The sequence below is a fragment of the Hemiscyllium ocellatum genome, chromosome 28 (genome assembly GCF_020745735.1).
Source record: "Hemiscyllium ocellatum isolate sHemOce1 chromosome 28, sHemOce1.pat.X.cur, whole genome shotgun sequence".
Lineage (NCBI taxonomy): Eukaryota > Metazoa > Chordata > Chondrichthyes > Orectolobiformes > Hemiscylliidae > Hemiscyllium > Hemiscyllium ocellatum.
The window spans coordinates 32,651,376-32,675,275 of NC_083428.1; the positions used below are offsets into that span (position 1 = coordinate 32,651,376).

The following is a 23,900-nucleotide window of genomic DNA, read 5'->3' on the forward strand; positions in this document are numbered from 1 at the left end:
TACAAACAAAAAATGTACAGGAAAATAGTAAATAACCACTTGCTCTTTATTCAAATAATGCACAGCAAGATTTCTGGCAATCTGCACCCAGTAACTGGTAGAACCTGAGAAGTACATCGAAGCTAGGCACATCTCTAGACTCTGCATGAGTTGGGTGAAGGAAGAAAACAAAATATAAGGGTTGCAAACAGATTTCCACATATCAGATGGTTACATGAGAAAAAGGTATAGTTAATTCCAAAACTGTTGGATTAAACTCCAAGGAAAACATTAATCCAGGAGAGGCAGCATTTAACCAAAGGACCCAATTAATTGATCTATGAAGAGATCAGAGTACAATCAGACCACTAAAATTGCTAACCTCTCCATAGCGGTGACCACAGGTTTGCTGACGTGTTTGGGTCTCAAGTCTGAAGTGAATTTTAAACTTGCTTGTTTCGAGCAAGGTGCTTAGAGCAAGCTAAATCAGGAAAAGGAATCAAACTACTTAATGACTAATCTTCCACAACAGTCATACAACACGACTTGACATCACATTTAACACAAAATACTACTCTTCACAGCATGCTTTATGAGAATACTGGAAGAGTAGGAAACCCCTCATGACAAGTAAAAATGAAGTGATAGTTTATAACAAAACAAATTCTTATTCAGAAGTGAGGTGGAATTTTCTGAAAGGTCCACATTAGAATATAGGTTGATAAAAATTCAGGGTTATCACTTATGCTGACAACAATGGCAGAAACTGTTAGGAGGGCAACAGGAGACTAGTACTACATTCAACAGTTGAAGACTGAAAAATTTAAGACTGTTTTGAGAAAGGATCTGATAAACTCCACTGATTGAATCAATTCCAACTGCCCAGAAGGAAGTTAAATTCATAATCTAACCACTTGGACAGAGACATATTTGTGGCAGGCCCGTGACAGCGACCATGAAACCAGTCATTCTGATTCTCAATAAAGTTAAATCAACATCAAGGGTTAGAGCCCACTAAACATCTACTATAAGCGCATTCAACATTATTCTTGAAATATATGAATACACTTGAACTATAAGTGTGAAGAAAAAAAACTCACTTGATCCCAATGACCAGCTCCATATTTTTCCCCACTGTATGGTAAGCATATCTTTGTATATGCCAAAGCAAACTCAACCTATAACTATACTGAAATCACAGATATATTATGAATCATTTAGGCAGTATTTTGGTAAATGGCAAGACCAGCAGTATCTGTTAAGCAACCTTCCCCGGGCTTAACTGCAGTAAGCTGCACATTGTGAACTAAGATTACAGTAAAAGAACGATCAGCCATCAGAAAACAAGTCAGCATTTACAGTCTGCGTTGGCATACTGGCATTACAGCCAGGTTAAAAAAGTCAATCAAGCCTGCTTTTTTTTCCCTCTAGAGGCTAACTTGCTGCAAATCAACTTGTATACAGTAAAGATAAAATGTCTGAACCAGACAACTGTTGAAGAGTCTAAGTATTATTCTAATAATCCAGTTGAACCTTATATACACATTTTCTAATCAACCTGGTCAAATGTTTTGACACACTTCTGCAGCATATCTCCTTGGATAGGAAGCCAGGTGTTCCAGCTCAGAAGTAGGGACACTACCATCACACCGCAAGAACCCCATGCAAATCAGACTGAAACATAAAACTCTAGCAGCCATGAGCTGACCACATCATTTGAGCAAGGTACTGGAGAATTTTGTTTACCATTATAACAAAGCCCCAAATTTGCATGCAGTTTGTTTATCTTAGATGAATGGTGATAGAGGGAACAAAATGGAATAAAATGACTCAGTATCAGATACAGCGTGTGCATCTGTGTTGTTGAAGGGAATGAAAGAAAATCCAGTTCCTCACTGACTTGCCCAGAAACAATGGGATGAGATAATTAGAATGAGGTCTGACCTGATTTTAATCTTTTGCCCAGAGCATGCCTAGATTGCCAAGGATGACGGAAGCAGTTATGGAGAAGCTGAATTGTTTCTCCTCAGAGCAGAAGGTTAAATGGCAACATAAAAAGTTTTGGTGCTCTGGGAAAGTTAGTAAACTGCTTTCTCTGGGAAATAGGGCTTAATAACCAGAGACGACAAAATTAAAAACAATTGGCAGAAGACAAAACATTTTCTGTAGATAGGCAAGATGTGGAGTGCACAACCTGAAATGGTGGTGGCATCAGATTCAATAGGAACATTGAAAAAAGAATTTGCCAAGTACTTAAAGACAAACAACCGCTGGCCTCCTTGGAAGGTCGAAGCACCACAGATGCCAGTCTCCAATCAACTGACAATTATAGAATTATTGGTGCAGAAACACGCCATTTGATCCATCAAGTTCACACCAACCCTCCGAAGAGCATCCCACCCACACTCCTACACGATAACCCTGCATTTCAACTGAAAACAAGGTGATATCTATTCAGTTAGGTGGATGTAAAATATCCTGTTGCACTATTTTTAAGAGCAGCAGTGGCATTATCTCCAGAGCCCTGGCCAATAGTTAGCCGTACACTGAAATCACAAAAGCATGTTATTTGATCAACATTACATTGCTGGTTGTGGAAGCTTGGTGTGCTCAAATTAGCTACCATATGTCATGTATTACAACAGTGACTACACTTCAAAAGTATTTAATTGGCTATAGAAAGTTTTAGAATGGCTCAAGGTTGTGAAAGGTGCTAAATAAATGCGAGCATCTTTCTGCTTTTAAACAAAGTGATTAGTCGGTTATTCATTACTTTGTTGAAGCTGGAATTTTGTAATCAGACTTGCTTAAATATTAATAACTGCAAGTCAGTACTGAAGCACTCAATTTCGGCATTGCATAAATGTAAGTTCTGTCTCTAAATTAAACTTGCACCAACATAACCAGCATAAGAAAAACTATAACCCAATTTCATGGCAATATTATGAAATGTTGCTGCCCTGTTTTATTAGGTTCACAGTCACAGCTTTCTTACCCCTTCTCCTTATTCTCTCCATCTTTAAGACCTTCTTGGTCAGAAATAACATCTGACACAAGTTTGAGAGCCCGTTCTGTTTGAGAGACAATCCTCTGCACGGCTTGTAATTCTTCTTCAGTGGGATAAATGCTAGCATGTTTTGTCATGATATAACGATCATCTGAAGAATCAGGGCGGCGGGGAGGCTGAAACAGTTGGTATAATCATTAGTATACAACCTTTAGTCAGCTACATCTCAGAGTCTCCTGTAATAAGAAAAAGAAACGGCGTGAACATTTAATACAGTGCTGCGAAGCAGGCTGTAACAACTTCAGCTGTCATTTTAGAATCAAACATGAATGATGAGCCCCTTACCCGCTTTGGAAGCGGCGAGACAATGAACCTGGGAAACAAACAGGAACTTCAGGTCTCTGCTCCAAAAGAAGAGAGGATTTCTCTCAGCACGAGGAGATATTACACTCGAGCAAACAACATTCAATACATTTGCACTGCACATTTGGGAAAAACATTATACAGAGCAATTAGATGAAGCTGGCCGTATTTTATTTCCCAATATGTATGCATGCTGCTTCAAGATGGCTCAACCAAGACATTTTTCCAATCGCTTCTCCATCCTTTTTAAACATTCTCCTTTCTTCATTATGCTACAAATCCAATTTCCCACCTTGTCCTTTCCCACAGGTGTCAATTTTCTCTGGAACACAGCAGTATTTGCATCAGTCACTTTTCGCTCCCAATGATCATTGTTCAATTCAATTCTATTCAATTATTACTGGCAGAAGCCTTGAGAACAAGTGTTATAATTTATTCAACTGAGAGAAGCAATTAAGCTCTAATCTAAGCCTTATTAATACTCCCTTCGTAAATGTAGTTTTTGCAAGGGACTAGGTTTCAAAGCACAGTTACTTGAAATTTTTATTGGGTGTTCTTTGAGACAGGTCAAGATTAACAGAGTATCTTCCAGGCTGCTGCGTGGTTGTGTTCCCACCAAGCTTAGCACAAAATTTTCTTCATCCATTTTGCAGTAGGGATTATTGGATTATGAACAGGAACCTATGTCAATTATGCCCTTCAAATTCAACATCAAACAACACAAAGGGAGCAATACAACAAATGAAAGCTTGGACATTATTTTTCTCATAGCAGTCATGCCGTTCCATTTAATGATGTTAACTTAAGGCTTCAGTTTGCACAATGTGACAACGACTGTTTAAGAAAAGGTTTCCTAAAGTAGTCAAGATCATTTTTGAAGTGGATTTACAATTCTTTTCCACTTACACTGTGAGAAGTTGGGGATGCAGAAGTGAGATAAAGGACAAAATTCTAGCAACAGCTTTTATATTATTTAAATAGCTATATAAAATTTAATTTTACTGAATGCAGTGCTCAAAAGTTAAATGTGCTTGGAAGTAACTCTTTACATCTCCCTGTCATTTTGGTGAGGATAATTTGTGACTATAAGGTTACAATGACATAATACATGTTCAATTTTGCCCAACTAAGGTGCTTCATTTTTAAAAACAAACTTGAAATGGCACAAGTTCAAACCTACCATAGGTGTTGGTGCTTGTGGCATGCCCAGTCTTCCCATGAGCGGTGGCGGGTGCCAGTCAGGCGTTAATCTGCGACGCTGTTCTTCCCAATAAATGTGTTCTTCTTCCACTCTCCTCCAATACATCTCCTCTTCATACCTCCTGAAAACGTAGGAGCGAAGACATCAGAAACACAGATGCAGCTCTTGTTGAATCTCTCAAAATTCATACGTAATGAACTAAGTTGAAGTGTAGTCATTGAGGTAGGTGAACATGGCAGTCATTCTACACACAATGTTCCACAAACAGCTAAGAAAGGAGTGATCGATTAATCTAATTTGTCGCCCTAGCTGAAGCACTTCAAAGTACCCCTTTCAAACAAAAAAAAGAGTATTTAGTTATTCCTGGCATTTACAACTGAAAACTGTGAAAAACCCCAATTTTTCTCAATACAAGTCTAAATAACTTTCCGCTGCAACTTCTTGCAATCATTTAGAAAGTAGGGATGCATGAAAGTTCAAAGGCTGACAGCCTATACCAGCTCCGGCTACATACGTGTTGATACATTAATGTGGAAGCAACTATTCAGAGAGCACTCCACAGTGCAAAAAGTACAGAAAGACAACATCAAATTTCTCTGACCTGAAAGCAGGATCGCAATATACAACATCTAGCAAGACGTAAATAACAAAGTGCCAGCTCTGACCAGCAAGGTTAAAGGATTTCCACCGCTTCACCAGCTCCACTCAGCACCTTTAATCAATAACTTATACATGGGCTTTAAATAGTGTCGCTTAATTTTAAAAAAATTCCTGATAAAGAATTACTAAATTTTTGATTCATTTTATTGTAGCAGACATGCAAGAAACATGACAGATAAAATACTGCTAAAGTTCTTTTTAAATTATTTAATTTGTGGATCAGTTTCCAGCCAAAATGCCATGTTAACCTCATTTCCATTCGCCAGCGCTCCTCCTCCTCTCTCCTTCTCCAGTACTCCTCCTTCTGCATTTGTTTTCTCATCTTCTCCTCATGGATTTTTCTGGCTCGGATACTTGGTTTTATTTCAACTTGAAGGTCTGGATTCACCTTTTTCTTTAAAAGAGAGAAAGTAAGCATTATTGCAGCATAATAAAAAATCGTTTTCATTCCGCTTGATTTGCTGGACTGCAAAATTGATTCAAGTAAAATTGGAATGAGAAAGTGCTTACATATCAGTAACTGGACCCACACTGTTGAAAGTTCAAAAGTTATCAGTTTTAAATATCTTCTAACCAATTTAATCCAAGCTCTTTGTCTGAACCTGTACTTACTTTCACCAGATTTCCCCTTGCTTGAAATAGAGAAAAATTATAAATTTCCAAAAATTCAACAGAAAAATGCCAGAGACACAAACTACAGGTCTGAAAAGGAAAGACCCAGCATAAATGCTTCAGTGACAGGAATCCACCTGAATAATTATCCTGCAAATCCCCTTAATGTTAATTGTCCTGCTTTAATTCCAGCGGTCTTCCTTGGGTCTTTGCTTTTCTTATATCTAAAAACAAAACACCAAATTATTTCCAAAATGTTATCCTAATGTAACACTCTACCATTCAAGTATCCCAAAGCAATTTTATTTGCATGTGTGATTTATGACTGAAAATACAAATATAGTTATACGTTGTACAGACCTAACCAAAGACATTATTGAACCAAGTCAAGGTTAATAGGCAATGGTACACAAATAATTTATTCATTCTTTCGCAGGACAAAACTAGCATTTATTGACCATCACTGATTACCTGTGAGGAAATTGTGGTGAACTGCTTTCTTGAGCTATAACTTATACATGTGAGATATTAAATGGCTAATTTGCTCTACTGATCTGCAGGAAATTGGATGTCTCGAAGCACAGGTGGGATGCCTCTATCTTACAGGTAATATGTAAGGAATTTACATTCCCATCCCTTGCCATTCGCATGCCCATTTCCTAGTTATGTAGGAGAAAGTGAGGACTGCAGATGGTGGAGATCGGAGCTTAAAAATGTGTTGCTGGAAAAGCGCAGCAGGTCAGGCAGCATCGAAGGAACAGGAGAATCGACATTTCAGGTACAGTCCTTCTCCCTAGTTATTCAGAGTAAAAGAATTACATTATTATCCCCTAGTCAGAAATTAACAAGAACACTGCAGTTAGCATTCTGACTGCCTCCTGCAGTTAAAAAATGATTCACAACAGATTTGGCCATTAAGGGATGATTTACACTACATTGTTTCAGAGATGATGATCACTGCATTGTGTCTTGAGTGGCATACGACTGTGTGAGACTGGCTGGGGGTTGTCTTGTGGGCGTTACTGACTGTGATGTAAAGATTTTGCATAAAGGAAGGACTGTTTCTTTGTTTGAGAGATCCCTTGACATGGCTTCACAAGTATTGCAAAGAATGTTAAAGCTTCCTCCAGAAAGCTTGTTATGTATTGTACTTGTCGAATAAAATTTTGCTTGTTCGCAGAAGTTAGCGTGTTGCAGTTGCATCAAGTGTGTAAGAATCTCAAGAAAAAACAGAACATTTGGTGGCAGCGGTGGGATTCCAACATATACTGAACTTCTAGGTGAACTGAGGAAGTGATTGTCTGAGTGCGAGTTGCGTGAGATGGATGGAACCACAAGGTAAGATTTACCTTAATCTCTCTCCTTAACCTACCATTCAGTCAAGCCCTCATTTCCTAGGACTCTGTGGTGATGGAATCTCTGTGGTAACTTACGCACTTGCATGCCAACGAGTTTGTTTTCAGAATCATAAATTACTGGGAAGGGAGGTGAGAGTCCCTCCAGGAAAAGGGAAGTTAAAGTCCTTCTGGCAAAATGAGATTAGAGTCCCCCCAAAAAAAAGTAGGTTGGAGTCCTCTAGTGGTGAGGTTTGAGGCTCCAGAGCATAGTGCATAAGATAAAAGATAACTACTGTATTGTGCCATCTCAGTCACCTTGCCTTAAGAAGGTTGTTAAGAAGGGAAATCCCCCATGTGAAGGTCAGGACCCTGAAGCGGGTGTGGAGATGGAAGACACTGGAATACTATACAGAAATAAGTTAGGAAGTTGAGACTTTAAAAATGGAGCAAGCATTTCTATTACAGGTTTTAATTGCGAGTCAGAACTCTTGATTTAATTTGTTATTGTAGCTTAAACAATAATCTATTGATATCTGACAGTAGGTAGGAAATACACATGGAAGAGATCGATTATTATGACATAATAGGTCAATTAGGACCCAGATTTGTTCCTGAAGTATTAAGTGATATCTCTTCGCTGATTTAAGTTTCAGTTATCAGTGTTCACTGTGTATGGTCAAAATTTGAAGACGCTTATAATACCAGTCAAACTTGCAAGGGTTGAGAAAATTGTAAGGGAAAGCCATGCTAAAGACCTCCAGCATTTTTTTTAAATCAAGAAGGATGATGACCTGATACAACAACATTGTCCTTATACAGGGAATAAGGAGTGAATTGGCAAAATATTTGTAATTACAGGGAACTGGTTTTATTTTGCAGGGAGTGTGGGGGTGAAACCCAAAATCCTTTTAAGTAACTGTTTTGCCTTATTTGAATTAGGATCCAATTCAATGTATTTTGTGGGCTATGTAGTAGGGCAGATTTTGATTTTACATTAATATTATACAACATTAAGTCCTTTTTACAATAAAACATAACCATAAGACAAAATGATTGAGGGCTTTGAGCCCCTGATTTGTTTGAAATTCTACAATATCTGCTTCAAAAAAAATTGTATCACTGGTCATGCTTTAGCCAGATGAGAGTATTGTATTAAACTATCTTTGCAGCTTTTTGCAGAGTGTCCATAGAAAGAAGAGTGCATTTTAATTTAGATGTTTTGTTAAGGTTTTAGAGAATATTAGAACTTGTGGCTGAGCTGTTTAAGTTCTGTCCATTATTGTTAAGACTTCATTGGCCCACTTCATATTGCAAATTCAAAGAATGCTGATCCCTACCAAAGTTGTAGAGTTACTGGCCTGTAACCTCTGTAATTCTGATTGTTTTACTGATCAATTTACAATGTCAGTTTGTCAACAATCACACATTCTAATTAAAGACACTGATCATGAAACTTTAAAAGAAAATATTAAGAACACACTGATTCTCGTTTATAAATGACTGAATTGTTTAGGCAGCACAATTTATAAGTTTATGGGTTGTATAAAACCTGATAATGTCATAAATCGTGAACAGAGCAACAGACTTCATGATAACTGAGAATGTTGAAATAGGCAGACACAATTTAGTGTAGTTAAATGTGTGACTGTCTTCATACTGATAACCACCTTGGCAAGGAAGGAATGGGAGAGGAAATGCAAAGATACTTGCAACAGCGAACACGGTCTCTCGAGTTTCTCCACTCACAGGTAAAGCACACCTTTGGAACACCGCCCACCCCTCCACAATCTAATCCAATGGATTCAATCAGCTCCCCAGTCACGAGCATAAGGTAAGAAGCTAACAATGGGGAAGAAGAGTTCTGTATGTTTTTTTGTCAGTGGCCTTCCTACGGATATTAAACCATGTGAGCTTTACCTTCTTTCAATCATTTAAGGAATATGAACGCTCACTGGTCAAGTTAACATCAAAACGGCCAGTTGGCTTCGTTATATTTAACAGCAGAGTGGGACCATAAGCTGCAAAGAATGCTGCTTTCACCTACCCTGCTGCTGCAGCTGCTACACTTGACACTCAGATGCGCTGGTATCCTCCAGCTGAAGCATCTCCGCAAGGATGGAAATCTCGTCAGTTTATTAAGTATTTAACTACCAGTATCCAAGAATTCAGATTTTTCTTTGGAGTGGTGTGCAAGGACAGACTGGATTTTGTTTTCAGGTTGGAGGAAATTTTGGATATCTGGCTTGTTTCCACTCAACTTAGAGGGAGTGGAGTGGTCACTAAGGACTGTGGATTTAAAAACATGACTGGTGATTTTTTTTTCCATGTGGGAGGATCTTGGGGATCCTATCTACTGCATGGATGAGTAGTTTTTGGTGCTATAGTCACTATGCTGTGAGTCAATAACTTGCTTAAGTACTGACTGCAAGAATCTTATGGATAAGCTGGTAGCACCATCTAGGTGGTTATCATGAAATGACAAAAGGAGGGAATAAGGTAAAGGGCTAATTTGCTCTGCTGACCTGCAGGGAATTGGATGTCCGAGGCTCGGGTGGGATGTCTCCGTCTTACAGGTAATATGTAAGGAATTTACATTTCCATCCCTTGCCATTCAGAGCCATTTCAATGGCAATTTCCTAGTTATTCAGAGTAAAAGAATTAACTTAGCATCCCCTATTCAAAAATCAACAACAATGTTGCAGTTGGCATTCTGACTGCTCCCTGCAATTAAAAAATGATTCACAACAGATTTGGCCATTAAGGGATGATTTACATTACATTGTTTCTGGAGATGATTAGGTCACTACATTGTGTTTTGAGTGGCACGTGATTATGAGGGAGTGGCTGGGGGTCATCTTGTGGACGTTACTGACTGCGATGTAAAGATTTTGTATAAAAGGAAGAACAGCCCCTTTGTTCGAGATATCCCTTGACACAGCTTTGCAAGTATTGCGAAGAGTGTTAAAGGTCCCTCCAGAAAGGTTGTACTGCACTTTACTCGTCTAATAAAATTTTGCTTGTTCCCAGAAGTTGGTACGTCGCAGTTGCATCAAGTGTGTAAGAATCTCAAGAATAAAGAACCTAACACATGCATAGTGCTGTTTGGGAAGGATTTCCTAGATTTTGACCCAGTAACACAGGAGGAAATGTGATTTATTTCAAAGTCAGTGTGGTGAGAGATTTGGAGGGAAACGGAGGTGGTGGTGGTGCTCCTCCTATGTGTCTGTTTCCTTGTCCTTATTGGGGACATAGGTCTTGGGTTTGGGATTAGTAATTATACACTTTTCAGATGCATTGTAATGGAGTGCTCTATTACAACGGGGAGGATTTAGAAAAACGTTGAACAATCAAGGAGTTCAGAATGCATTTGGATTATCACCTACCAATACTTAGCAAACATTTAAACAGAAGTAATGGACGTAAAAATCTGTTCAAATAAACCTCTTATATCTATGATTAAAGTAGATTTGTGTTTTGGGAGTATGAAACAGCTCAATGGCCTTACAGGGTGGATTAGGCTGTTAAAAGGTTGATAATTAATTTAGAACTCTTTGTACTTGATCATGGAGTACAATTAAATATTCAGCTCAGAACTATTCTATGCAAAACTAAATCTATTGTCATTAAACTTGCAGGTTTTGGAATTTCTTGAATAGATGAGGATTTCCGATCACACTACCTTATGGTGATATGATTTATCTATTTGCCATTGCTGTTATTAACAATCAATCATTGAGTGTGGTGCTGGAAAAGAACAGGTCAGGCAACATCCAAGGAGCAGGAGAATCGACATTTCGGGCATAAGCCCTTCATCAGGGATTCATCAGGATTTCAGAATTATGCCAAACCTTTGATTCTCCTGCTCCTCAGATGCTCCCTGACCTGCTGTACTTTTCCAGCACCACGCTCTTGACTCTGATCTCCAACATGTGCAGTCCTCACTTACTCACTGTTATTAACAGTAACAAAATAGTAGACAAAACAGACCTAAAATCAGAACTTCAATTTATCTTTATTCCTAAGCTAAATTTCTAGCATGTATGCATTTCAATACAAAGCAGCATCACAGCCTTTACACATAAATTTACATCACTGGCTCAATACTGAAAGCTGCAGCAAGCAGCTTCCAAAGATCTGTGGAATGTGATGAGGGATAAAACAGAGGCAATCTTTTTCATTTAATGCCTGTGGAATGCTTTATTTTTCTAAGTACTGGAATACAACCCACCACTATAACTCAACTCTGCAAAGCAAAACTTCACCTAACAAGCCATTTCAAAGACCATAAGACATAGGAGTGGAAGTAAGGCCATTCTGCCCATCGAGTCCACTCTGCCATTCAATCATGGCTGATGGGCATTTCAACTCCACTTACCCGCATTCTCCCCGTAGCCCTTAATTCCGCGAGACATCAAGAATCTATCAATCTCTGCCTTGAAGACATTTAGCGTCCCATCCTCCACTGTACTCTGCAGCAATGAATTCCACAGGCCCACCAATTTCTGGCTGAAGAAATGTCTCCGCATTTCTGTTCTGAATTGACCCCCTCTAATTTTAAGGCTGTGTCCACGGGTCCTAGTCTACTTGCCTAACAGAAAAAATTTCCTAGCGTCCACCTTTCCGAGCCATGTATTATCTTGTAAGTTTCTATTAAGTCTCCCCTTAATCTTCTAAACTCCAATGAATACAATCCCAGGATCCTCAGCCGTTCCTCATATGTTAGACCAATCATTCCAGGGATCATCCGTGTGAATCTCTGCTGGACACGTTCCAGTGCCAGTATGCCCTTCCTGAGGTGCGGGGACCACAACTGGACACAGTACTCCAAATGGGGCCTAACCAGAGCTTTATAAAGTCTTAGTAGCACAACGGTGCTTTCATTCTCAACGATTCTCCTGCTCCTTGGATGTTGCCTGACCTGTTCTTTTCCAGTACCACACTCAATGATTGATTGTTAATAACAGCAATGGCAAATAGATAAATCATATCACCATAAGGTAATGTGATCGGAAATCCTCATCTATTCAAGATATTCCAACCCTCTTGAGATAAATGACAACATTGCATTCGCTTTCTTAATCATGGACTCAACCTTCAACCTGCATGTTTACCTTTAGAGAATCCTCGACTAGCACTCCCAGATCCCTTTGTACTTTGGCTTTATGAATTTTCTCACCGTTTAGAAAGTAGTCTATGCTTTTATTCTTTTTGCCAAAGTGCAAGACCTCGCATTTGCTCACGTTGAATTCCATTAGTCATTTCCTGGACCACTCTCCCAAACTGTCTAGATCCTTCTGTAGCCTCCCCACAAACATACCAGCAGAACCAGCACATTCCTAACTCAGCACTCAATCTGCCTATTCTCCAATAAAAATACAAGCGATGCTCTGTTTGAAGTTCACTGATAATCTTTGTGAAGTGGTGTATAATCTACATACAATTACAACCATACACAATTATACTTCACACGGAAAAGTGAAGCAAGCATCCATGCCCCATACACAATAGTGAAGGATCCTAACACAAGAAAACTCAAGTACATTGCTGCATTAAAACGTAAAACACTGAAGTACTCACCTTGTATTGCAGTCTATGCCTACGACCTTTTAAATGCATATCCTTTGCATTAGGATCATTAAAACTACATTCACAAAGCTTACAGTGAAATCTGATCACTTTTCCTTCATCATTCCGGACCTAAATGAAGTATAATAGAAACTACATGAGCAACTGGGAAGATTAGCTTAGGCAGGTTAGGTAAGAAACATTTAGACAAATGCTAGCAAAATCTGAGAAACATATCACAAAAATACAACAGCAATATGGCTTATGAATATCCTACATAATTAGCTGCCACATTTTACCTACTTTTCTCAATTTTGAGCAAGTTCCCATCATCACACTTAAGGAAGGAAACATATATAAATACAACACTAATTGCAAAGTCAAAATTATGGGATCCCAAAACTGTCAATATGGCTTACTTTATTCCAAATCTGCCTTTTCCTCCTGCAATTGCAATTCCTGTTAGAGTTCAATCAAAGTATTTTCCAAAATATGAAAAATTACACATTTCAGAATACGATTAAGCTTAAATATTAACTTGCCTTTTAGTGCCATAATTTAATTTTTTGACTTACAGGCTCCGCTAAAAGCCTGGGCCTTGTGGTGACTGGTTTGTCCTGAATTGTAATACCGTAAACTGAATTGGGATTGTGCAGTCTGCACATGTCAAGTGGGCACAATTTGAGGCAGCAGTATGTTCAATCAGATATAAGAAATGCTTTCTTCAGCTTCTTGAAGATTGCTCAGAATATTCAAAAGGTATTTAAGATTACAGAGGAAGTTTAAAAGTTTTAGAGGGAAAATTAATAGACTTTAAAAAAAAGTTATGAACACAAATCTGTGTTTTAGAAATTGTCTCTATGAATTTACCTTCCAAAAACATTCAATTTTGAAGCCAAATAAGAATCCTCACCAGTGTTGTGATAGAAATAAAACATTAATAGCTTATATTTGAGAGTTCTAATTGTTCACACTTTCAAGGAAGAAGAATGCTTTATTTTAAGTTAATTGTGTTGAAGTTTAAAACAAGCCAATCCTCAGGAAGGGGTGGCAACTGGCAAGGTAAGAAAAGAAGACAAGATCATTTCTGATCACTCTCCCAGAGGTGGTTAGTGGGAATGAATGGAGGCTCAATAAGTGAGTGACGGCAAAAGAGAAAGAGAGGGGGAGAGTATAAAGCATTGATAGGATTAGAAGAATAATATAGTTAATGAGATAAAGAAGAATAAATGAAACACAATGATGTAAGATCTCTTAATTGGGGGGGGGGGGGGGGGAAAGAGAGAAAGATGGTGAGAGAAAGGGAATAGCCAAGGAACACATTTTCCCATTAATGAAACCACTGGCATTACACTACCAACCTACATGAAACGGAAGACAGAATGAGAGACAAAACAGTACCACCAAGAAAGTGGAGAAAGGATCAAGTGCAAAACTTAATATGTACAATACCACAGGTCAGCTAACAATACCAATCGAATATGTGCCTATACTGTCAAGTGTATCGATGCATTTGCGCACACATATTTACAACAAAGGCTCGGTGTGTACATTTGTCACACTATACCTATTGTGCTACTAAAACTGGGAGGAGTCAATTACATGTAAACTCACAGTCATAACTAATTTCCATTAGAATTATAGAAACAACATTTATAATATTCAGGACAGAATGCACGATATTATAAATGGGAATTGAATATACTTGCTCTGCTGGACCAAATATCCTCCATTTTCTAAAACCACTTCACCTGAAAGCAATATGTGGTTTTAATACCTACAGGGTTTTTAATATGAATATTGTGCAGGGTCATGTGGCACTCTCAGCCCTCTTCTTTGAAGGTACTCTTATTGAGAAATCATCCCTGCATTATCTGGCAATTTACCCAGACAACTCTTCGTGACTAGATATTGACTACATGCAATATTCCATTTGGATAGAACCACCACCTTCTGCTCCTTGACTACACTCCTCCAACGACCATACAGTTAAGGTGTCAATCAATTCAGATTGCTAAAATAGAGGAATGTGTTCACTTAGCGAATCTTTGGAACTGTCCATACCACAGGACTATGGATACTCCATTGTTGCATATGGATAAGGAAAAGATAATTTTTAAAAAAATCTCTCTGGATTCAAGTGATAATTTGGGAGTGCCGATGAGGCACAAGCTCAGCCAGAAGCAGACTGAATGGTGAAGCAGATTCCAAGAGCGTAACAGTGTCTCCTTTTCCTACTTGTATTACATACTGCAGGAAATTGTTGCAGATAACCAAACAGGATATTTAGCTCAAGCTTTCTCCTCTTTGTCCTGAGGACCCTTATCAACTCAGCAGAGCACAAATAATGCTCACATTAGTAACTAGAGCATGTTTTAGAAAACCTTAGTTTGAAGAAAGCTAGAGTAACAAAGAGAGAATGAAAAAGGTAAAAGATCCCCCTAGCCTCTCCTTCATTTTATACATTAACATCGTAACAGGTCATGAACGTCTTTCAGTTCTAAAAATGTTATTATTTAAGATTACCACACACCTCCCTTCCCTGAATAAAATAAGTAAATTCTTTTCACATGTTTAGACATAGCTACCTCTTCTACATAATCGTGGCCTACAGGCTGGACATCGTTCTGAAGCTGCGCTGGGATAGTGGAAGCTGGCACTGGTGCTGCGGTCTGCTCAGGCTTGAATTCCTGCATCTGGGGCTCTGGCTTAGCATTTGGGACTTTAACTTCTTCCATTTTGTTTCCCATCGTCTGTAATTTGTTTCCTCCTTTGAATGCAGAAGAGAAGTTTTTGAATTCCTTCAAATGGCAGCTAGGTTGCAGTGCGTATTTGTTAGTATGCAAACTACATGCAATTACCGTCCCAGCACATCTTGTCTGGCAATTACATATCAATCACACACTGAAGCCTAGAACATTGAAATAGGCACAAAGCCGTCCTCAAGGATATACGTGTACTACAAGTGTAGTACGGTACAAACAATGCAAATCCAGAGCTAAGGTTCAACCTGGTTCCAGAGTGCAATGAAAGCTCCCACTTCACTTGTCACTCCAAAGTCAAGTTGGGCTGAGACTCCAGTGCAAAACCTGTTTGCGCTGATGTGACCACAATCCAGGAGTCTCCTTTATTTATTTGCCATATATGATGGACAATACAAGAATATTTCATTGTCTAGAGGATAGGGCTCCCAACAAAATTTAGAGATTCTGGAGCTCTTCACAATTTATTCAGTTTCATTACAAACAATTTGTTTCAATGTTGAAGTTCCAAGTGTGAAGGACAGTTAATTTAAGAACATCCTGCTATGATCATGGAACTCAACATGAAGTCCAAATCTGTAATCTCTTAGAAAAACCAATTAAACAGATAGGATTAAAGTCTTTTTCACCAAACTTGCAAATATCAGATGGATTGACCTAAAGCAAACCCCACACACAGTGCTTCAACTTCCACTTTCTCACACAAACTACATGTACCAGTAAGACTTTCAGCTTTCTAATTAAAAGATACATCTTACTTAATAACAAGATTATATTGAGCCAATAACTCAAGACTGCATTTTTTTTCTCCCAATTGATAAAGTTGCTCAAGTAAAATAATTTGAATTGGATGTGGATTGGTTTTATTTTCTCACAAACTCTGAGCCACAATACCTGTCAAAATGGTGTACTAACAGGATTTAGCATAAAAAAAAGTTGTAGGGGTATGTTGGATGGATAGCTTCCTTCTACCTACCCAGTGTTTTTCTCCTTGTCCAGAGGTCAGATTCACAAAAAAATAATGAGCACCTTTTGGGGAACTACAATGGCGCTTAAAATAGCAAGAGTTGAAGAGACAGCATCACCAAAGCGCCATGTGAAATCCATTATCATAGAGTTTCTAACTGAAATTCACTGCAAGGTGATGAGGACTAGCAAGGGGATCATTGCTTCACCTCTCTCAGCTCTGATTGTCAGAAATTAGAGCTACAACTGGAGATTGAACCAGAGAATTTTCTGTTGCACAGCTTTGCTCCACAAACTGAAATATGGAGGGAGCAGTGAACTAATGAGTAATTAACTGAATCTTCACAGAAAAACAGAACACAGAGGATAGGAAAAGAGACATTTGTTGAAGTTCAAAATCTTAAACATACCAATAAATGTTATTTTGGGTGTTACAGGTTTCTTCACTATTAATGCAGGTGGTTTGCTTGTATTATTAGTGAATGCAGCAGCTGACTTGGGAGGCATCTGGATTGGTGTTGGTACTGTGGCTGTAGTAGTGACACTGCTCACTGGCTTATTCACAGCAGCTGATGTTGAATTTACTACAACTGGCTCAGTTGAAGGAATTGGCTTACCCAATTTGGTATGCAATTTAACAACCTACAGAAATGAAAATGACGATTAAAATCCATTCAACACTTACATCAAACATGAATTATAAGCTAGAGTATGGAAACTAATTCTAAACAATCCAAAATATGTCCAAAAACAGTTAATATACAAGAATGCACATGATTATATTAAAAAATTCATTCAATCGCTCGCCTTGAGCTCTGTTTCAACCAGAGTTGTTTTCTTGGCCGTTTTGTTCATGGTTGTTTCATGAAGGTAAATGCAGCAGATGACGACGCAGATTCGGCACGCAACAATTTATTTCAATATTGGTTAACCACTGGAAGAAATTTCTGCCCTTATTTGAATGGCCACTGAGAACTTCCCAAGTGAAAAAGCAGATAGCACATTCGCGTAATCCCTCATCCTTGACTCTTTTGGCCCATACGGCACTGTCTTAGACGTGCAACGGGGTCAGCCTAATTTATATACTCAGATAAGGAGGATTGAAGGGGAGGCAAGGGAGATGGGGGGGTGGGGGGAAGAGAGGAGAAGAGAGAGTGTGGTGTTTTTGCTTCAGGATAACATTACGGATATATTTGGGGAGGATATTCCTGGGAGATCATCCAGTGAAATTATACAGATGGAAACGAGAAATAAGAAAACAATATCCACCTTGATGGAATTATATTATAGGTCCTCCAATAGCCAGCAGTAAGTCGAGAAGCAATTATGTAATACTCAAATATCAGTCAGAATAGGGTTGTAATGGTAGCAGATTTTAACTTTCGAAACATACACTAGGACTGTCATAGCATTAAGGGTTTGGATGGGGTGGAATTTGTTAAGTGTGTACAAGAAAATGGGTTTTTCATTCAAAATGGGGATATATCTACTAGAAAAGAAGCAATACTTGACATTCCATTGAGAAATGAGGTGTCAGTAGGGGTCCACTTTGGGACAAATGATCATAAATCCATTAATTTTAAAATAGTTATGAAAAAAAGGATAGAACTGGTCAAAAGGTTCAAGTTCTAAATTGCAGCAAGGCCAATTTTGATGGTAAGAGACAAGACAGTGGGCAGCATTGTGGTTAGCACTGCTGCCTCACAGTGCCAGAGACCCGGGTTCAATTCCCGACTCAGGCGACTGACTGTGCGGAGTTTGCACATTCTCTCCGTGTCTGCGTGGGTTTCCTCCGGGTGCTCCAGTTTCCTCCCACAGTCCAAAGATGTGCAGGTCAGGTGAATTGGCCGTAGTGTTAGGTAAAAGGGTAAATGTAGGGGAATGGGTGGGTAGCGCTTCAGCGGGTCGGTGTGGACTTGTTGGGCTGAAGGGCCTGTTTCCACACTGTAAATAATCTAATCTAATCTAATCTTTCTAAAGATGACTGGGGGAGACTATTGACAGATAAGGCAATGGTTGGGAAGTGAAAGGCCTTTAATTTAAGATAACGAGAGTTCAGAGACAATATGTTACTGCTAGCGTGAACGGCAAAGCTGATAAGAAAAAGCAGGTGACATATGTCAGGCTAACCATCAGAACCTTTTACATGCAAGTAAATCTAAAGCACAGAATTATAAGTTTGAAGACTCATTTCTGAATATAGGCTTAGAACTTTCTGTTGTACATTGAATTAATCTCTAGAGAAGTATAAGGGCAGTAGGGGTGTACTTGGGAGGGAAATCAGGAGGGCAAGTTGGGGACATGAGATAGTTTTAGCAAATAGAATTAATGAGAATCCAAAAAGATTTTATAGTACATTAAAAGTAAAAGAGTAACTATGGAGAGAGCCCTTAAAAAGTAACGTGGTCGCCTATGTGCGGAACCACAGGAGATGGATGAGATACTAAAATATTTTGCATCAGCATTTACTGTGGAGAAGGACATGGAAGTTAAAGAACTTGGGGAAATATATAGTTTGTCTTGAAATGAGTTCATATTACAGAAGAGATGGTGCTAGTGGTCTTAAAATGCTGAAATGTAGATAAATTTCAGGTGCCTGATCAGGTGTTTCCCAGAACTTTGTGTCAAGCTAGAAAAAGGATTCTTGGGCCCTTGCTGAGATACGTGTATCATCAACAGCCATAAGTGAGGTGCCAAATTACTGGAGGGTGGATAAGGTGGTGCTACAATTGAAGCAAGTCGGTAAGGAAAACCCAGGGAATTATAGTCTGGTAAATCTGACATCAGTGGTGCATAAGTTGTTGGTGGGAGTTCTTAGGGACAAAATTTACATGCATTTGGAAAAGCGAGCACTGACTAGGGATAGCCAACATGGCTTTGTGTGTAGTAAATCATGTCTCACTAACTTGATTGAGTTTTTTGAAGAGGTAACAAAGAAAAATGATTAAGGCAGAGCAGTATATGTTGTCTATATGAATTTCAGCAAAGCATTTGACAAGATTCCACATGGTAGAATGGTTAATAAGATTAGATTATATGGAATTCAGAAGACCTAGCCAATTGAATATAAAATTGGCTTGAAGGTAGCAATAGAGGGCTGTTTTTGGACTGAAAGCCTGTGACCAGCAGTGTATCATAGGGATTGGTACTGGGTCCATTGCCTTTTGTTATTTATATAAATGATTTGGATGTAAATAAAAGAAGCATGTTTGTAAGTTTGCAGATGACACCAAAATTGGTGGCACCATGGATGGTGAAAAAGGTTATCTCGAGTACAACAGGACCATGGTCAGATAGGCCAATGGGCTAAGGTGTGGCAGATGTAAATTAATTTAGACAAATGTGAGATGTTGCATTTTGAAAGGCAGACTAATATGTTAATGGTAAGGTTTGGGGGAGTGCTGCTTAACAAAGAAACTTAGAGATGCAGGTGCACAGTTCCTTGAAAGTGGAGTTACAGGTAGGCAGGGAGGGTGGTGAAGTCAGCATTTGGCATGCTTGATCTCATTGGTCAAAATATTGGTCATAGTTGGATTGCCATTTTGCTATTATCCAGGACATTGACGAGGCTACTTTTTGAATACTGCGTACAATTCTGGCTGCCCTTCTGTAGGAAGGATGTTGTTAATTTGAGAGGGTGCAGAAAAGATTCAAAACGGGACTGGCGGTTTTGAGTTATAGGGAGAGCATGAATAGGATGGGACTTCTTTGCCTGGAGCAGAGGCTGAGGGGTGACCTTATAGGTGTTTATAAAATCATGGATAGGGTCCTCAGCTAAGGGTAGATGAGGCCCAAACGAGATGGCATAGGTTTAAAGTAGAGGGGAAAGGTTTAAAAAGGTTCCGAGGGTTAGCATTTTCACGCACAGGGTGGTGTGTGCATGGAACAAGTTGTCAGGGGAAATGGTAGTGATAAATACAATTACAACATTTGAAATGCATCTGGATGGGTATATGAATAGCAAGGGTTTAGGGGGACATGGGCCAAATGGGATTAGATCAGATTGGGATGTCTGGTTGGTGCAGCCAAGTTGGACTGAAGAGTCTGTTTCTGCGCTGTATAACTCTATACCCTAAAAAGGGGCCAGAGCCTGCAACTTCTGACTCAAGAATATGTGTATCAGTTAATGACATTCATTGTCACCTGATGTGACTAGATATCTAAGTAATATCAAGTATTCACAATGATGATGCTAGGGTAGACCACAAAAGTTGACTAGGGATTTTATAAATCTCAACTTCACAGCAGAAAATTCTGAGCATATGTTCAGAATCGGGTCTTCAAACATATAAATCTGTACATTAGATTTACTTGCTTGTTATTTCTATTGATGTGTGCCAGAAATAAAACCTTCTTGCACTTAGGCTGTGGTCTCCACTTATGTTTTGAGAACATAAGGAGTCAAAACATTCCGGCAAAATTCCTGAGCTTGCACTGCCATTCAATTAGATCATGACATGTAGGAATATCCTAAGAATAACTCCCAGTACACTATTCAATATCATTGCCTTGAATTAAACATTGAGAACAATGGATTCAGAGCTTATATCTAACACTGAATTTCTGACTGGGCCCTGTTCTTTTCAGAGGATGCCAACTTCAGACAATCCTTGTCAGCTGTATACTGGCATCCACTTCATCAATTATCAAGTCATATTACAAGACAACCATTTAGTCATTAAGTTCCTGCTGATTCGCGATAAAGCGATTCAATCAATTGGTCTCACTGGGTAGGAAACCAACTCAATGAATGACAGGCTTAATGTTCATCACTTTCTTTCCAAAGAATCCTTTCTTTTCTAATGCTGCAATTACAGAATGCATGAGCTGGTAGATAGAATCTCACATCTAGAAAATAAACTGTACATGATGACTGGTATTGCAATGATTACTTACAACTTACTTGGTTAAAGGAAAAATGCTGGAATTACACAGAACATGTGAAAAACAAATGGAAAATAGCTTGGACTTTGTTTGGGCTTGGAACCTGTCAAAACTCCTTTCCAGAAATGATAACTCATCCTTCTAAATGTTAACACACGTTGTGTACTTTCCACATTTTCATTACTTATAGTATTTTTGTAAGCACCTTTTGGTGCTTGGCACCTCGGATATGTGCAGCATAGGCATCTGCACCTGTGCATGATACATCACACAGCTCACACCGTAGTTGACCCTGGGCACCACGTGGTCCACTCGTAGTCTGACTTCCACCTTTTAAAGCTGCTTCTTTTTTCTTGTGCTTCTGGCCTTCCAAATGTTCCCTATAAGTCTTCGGAAGTGGTTGACAGAAGGATAATTAAACATTAAATCAGAGTTAGAAATGAACAAGACTGAGTATGCAAATATACTTCTTCATACCAGTAACTAAAACTTTCCTGTGCAAAAGTTTAATTTATAACCTTTTATTTCTTAGCAGAAGCAACTTTACACAAACTGACTCATTAACTAGCTTTTAAATTTAAAATCTTTAGGAATTTTGTGTCCACATTGCAAATGGTTTCTTTCCTCTTGGTGAAGCCTTACATAGCTTAATTAAGCATTATTAATTAAGCAGTAAGCTCAAAAGTAGGGGAATGGATCTGGGTGGGTTGCGGGTTGGTGTGGACTTGTTGGGCCGAAGGGCCTGTTTCTACACTAAGTAATCTAATCTAAAAACAACTTTATCAAACGTTTAGTGTTTAGGGTGTCAGTGGGATAGTTATTAGCACTAGTAAGTCCATTCACTGTTAAATGTAAAAACATTACGCATCTCAAAGAATCTAACATTAAAATGAACTCAGTAGGTACAGCTTTTCCCTTCACCAATGGCACACACTATGGCTACAGTGTTACCTATAGAATGCACTGCATCAATTGATAAACACTCTTAGTATCACTGCCCTGGAGACAGCCATCAACCCAAAATTGAAATATTGTGGTTACAAGACACTAGGATGCTAGGAGTCCTGCAGCAAGTAACAACTCATGACTTCCCAAAACCTGTCCACTAAGGCATAAATCAGGAATGTGCTGGAATATTTATCAGTTGCCTGGATGAGTGCAGCTACAACACTCTAAGTTTGACAACATTCAGGATATAGCAGCTTACTACTGACACCAGGTCCACAAATATTCACTCGCTTCACCAAAGCTCAGAAGAAGCAGTGTACCACCTACAAGATGCACTGCAGAAATTCACCAAGGCTCCTTAAATAGCACTTTCCAAATCCATGACCAGTACTACCTTGATGGGCAGGGCACCAAATAAAGGGAACACTGACACCTACAAGTTCCCCTCAAAGCCACTCACCATCCTGACTTGGAAATATAATATTGTTCCTTCAGTGTCACCAGGTCAAAATCCTCAAACTCCATTCTTAACAACATTGTGGGTGTGCCTACATCAAACAGACTGCAGCGGTTCAAGAAGGCAGTTCACCACAACCTTCTCAAGTACAACCACGGATGGACAATAGAGGGCGGCCCAGTCAGTGATGCCCTCATCCCAATATCGAAAACAAAAAGCACATATCAAGCCACTGACAATAACCCCAAAAAGCAACAGCAAATGGTGAACGTGAACACCATCACCTCCAAGTTTCTTGTAACTCTTTTACAATCCTGATTTTGACATCCTGTCAGATCATTATTCCAGAACATTCTACTGAACATTATGGATACACCTTCCACACATTGTTTGCAATGGTTCCAGAGGAATGTCCTTTCTCAAGACAACTCTGGTTAGACAATAAATGTCTGTCTTTCCAACAGCACCCAAATCCCAAAAATGATTATGAAAATCTCTGTCGTACTCAACTGTATGGACCATGATGATAATAAGCTCGCCCTCAGGCATGCTCTGAAACAATTCTCAAATCAGGCACAATGAGGATTGGGATCTTTTTGTAATCTTGTAGTGGTAGAGAGGAGAGAAAGCAGGAGTATGAAAGTAAGGCTAGGTTGCCATTCTATCATCAGAATTTAGTTGTTTCTACTTGGATGAAGGAACGCATGAATGTCAGACAAGAATAATTGATTTTGACATAAAAGGTAACCAGATTTAATGTCAACATGACTTGAGCATTTTCACAAAAGGAGAACTGGGTGTGGCATAAGTATGAGATGACGATGTACACTATCACATCCTGGTATGATGATACTCAACGAATTTCCTATGTGCAAAATGTAATATGCACAGGAATGATGCATTTGCGTAAAATCTTTCATACAAACATAAAGGCAGGATGTCGTGAGTGGAGTCTTGCAGGGGTCTGCTCTGGGGTCTCAACTTTTCAAAACTTAAGTCAATGACTTATCAATGATGGCAGTGAAGGCATGCTTGCTGAATTTGCATGTGAATCCAAGTTGGATAGGAATGCATATAGTGAAGCCAAAATTGAAAATAAATATAGAGAGGTTGAGTGAGTGGCAAAAATCTGGCAGATGGAGTATAATACAGGAAAATA

At 38.9% G+C, this 23,900-nt stretch overlaps 1 protein-coding gene across 5 annotated transcripts in view; it reads right to left on the bottom strand.

Moving 5' to 3' along the window:
- The window catches only part of LOC132828930 (zinc finger RNA-binding protein-like), an 82,722-nt gene that overhangs the window by 13,918 nt on the left and 44,904 nt on the right, over positions 1 to 23,900 (bottom strand). For all 5 annotated transcript variants that reach the window (XM_060846141.1, XM_060846140.1, XM_060846138.1 and 2 more), the window contains 7 exons: positions 21,542 to 21,724; positions 16,863 to 17,094; positions 15,313 to 15,494; positions 12,737 to 12,856; positions 5,459 to 5,604; positions 4,530 to 4,671; positions 2,975 to 3,162 (listed from right to left, as the gene is read on the bottom strand). In XM_060846141.1, the coding sequence (XP_060702124.1) occupies positions 2,975 to 3,162; positions 4,530 to 4,671; positions 5,459 to 5,604; positions 12,737 to 12,856; positions 15,313 to 15,494; positions 16,863 to 17,094; positions 21,542 to 21,724 (1,193 nt within the window). The remainder of the gene's footprint in view (positions 1 to 2,974; positions 3,163 to 4,529; positions 4,672 to 5,458; positions 5,605 to 12,736; positions 12,857 to 15,312; positions 15,495 to 16,862; positions 17,095 to 21,541; positions 21,725 to 23,900) is intronic.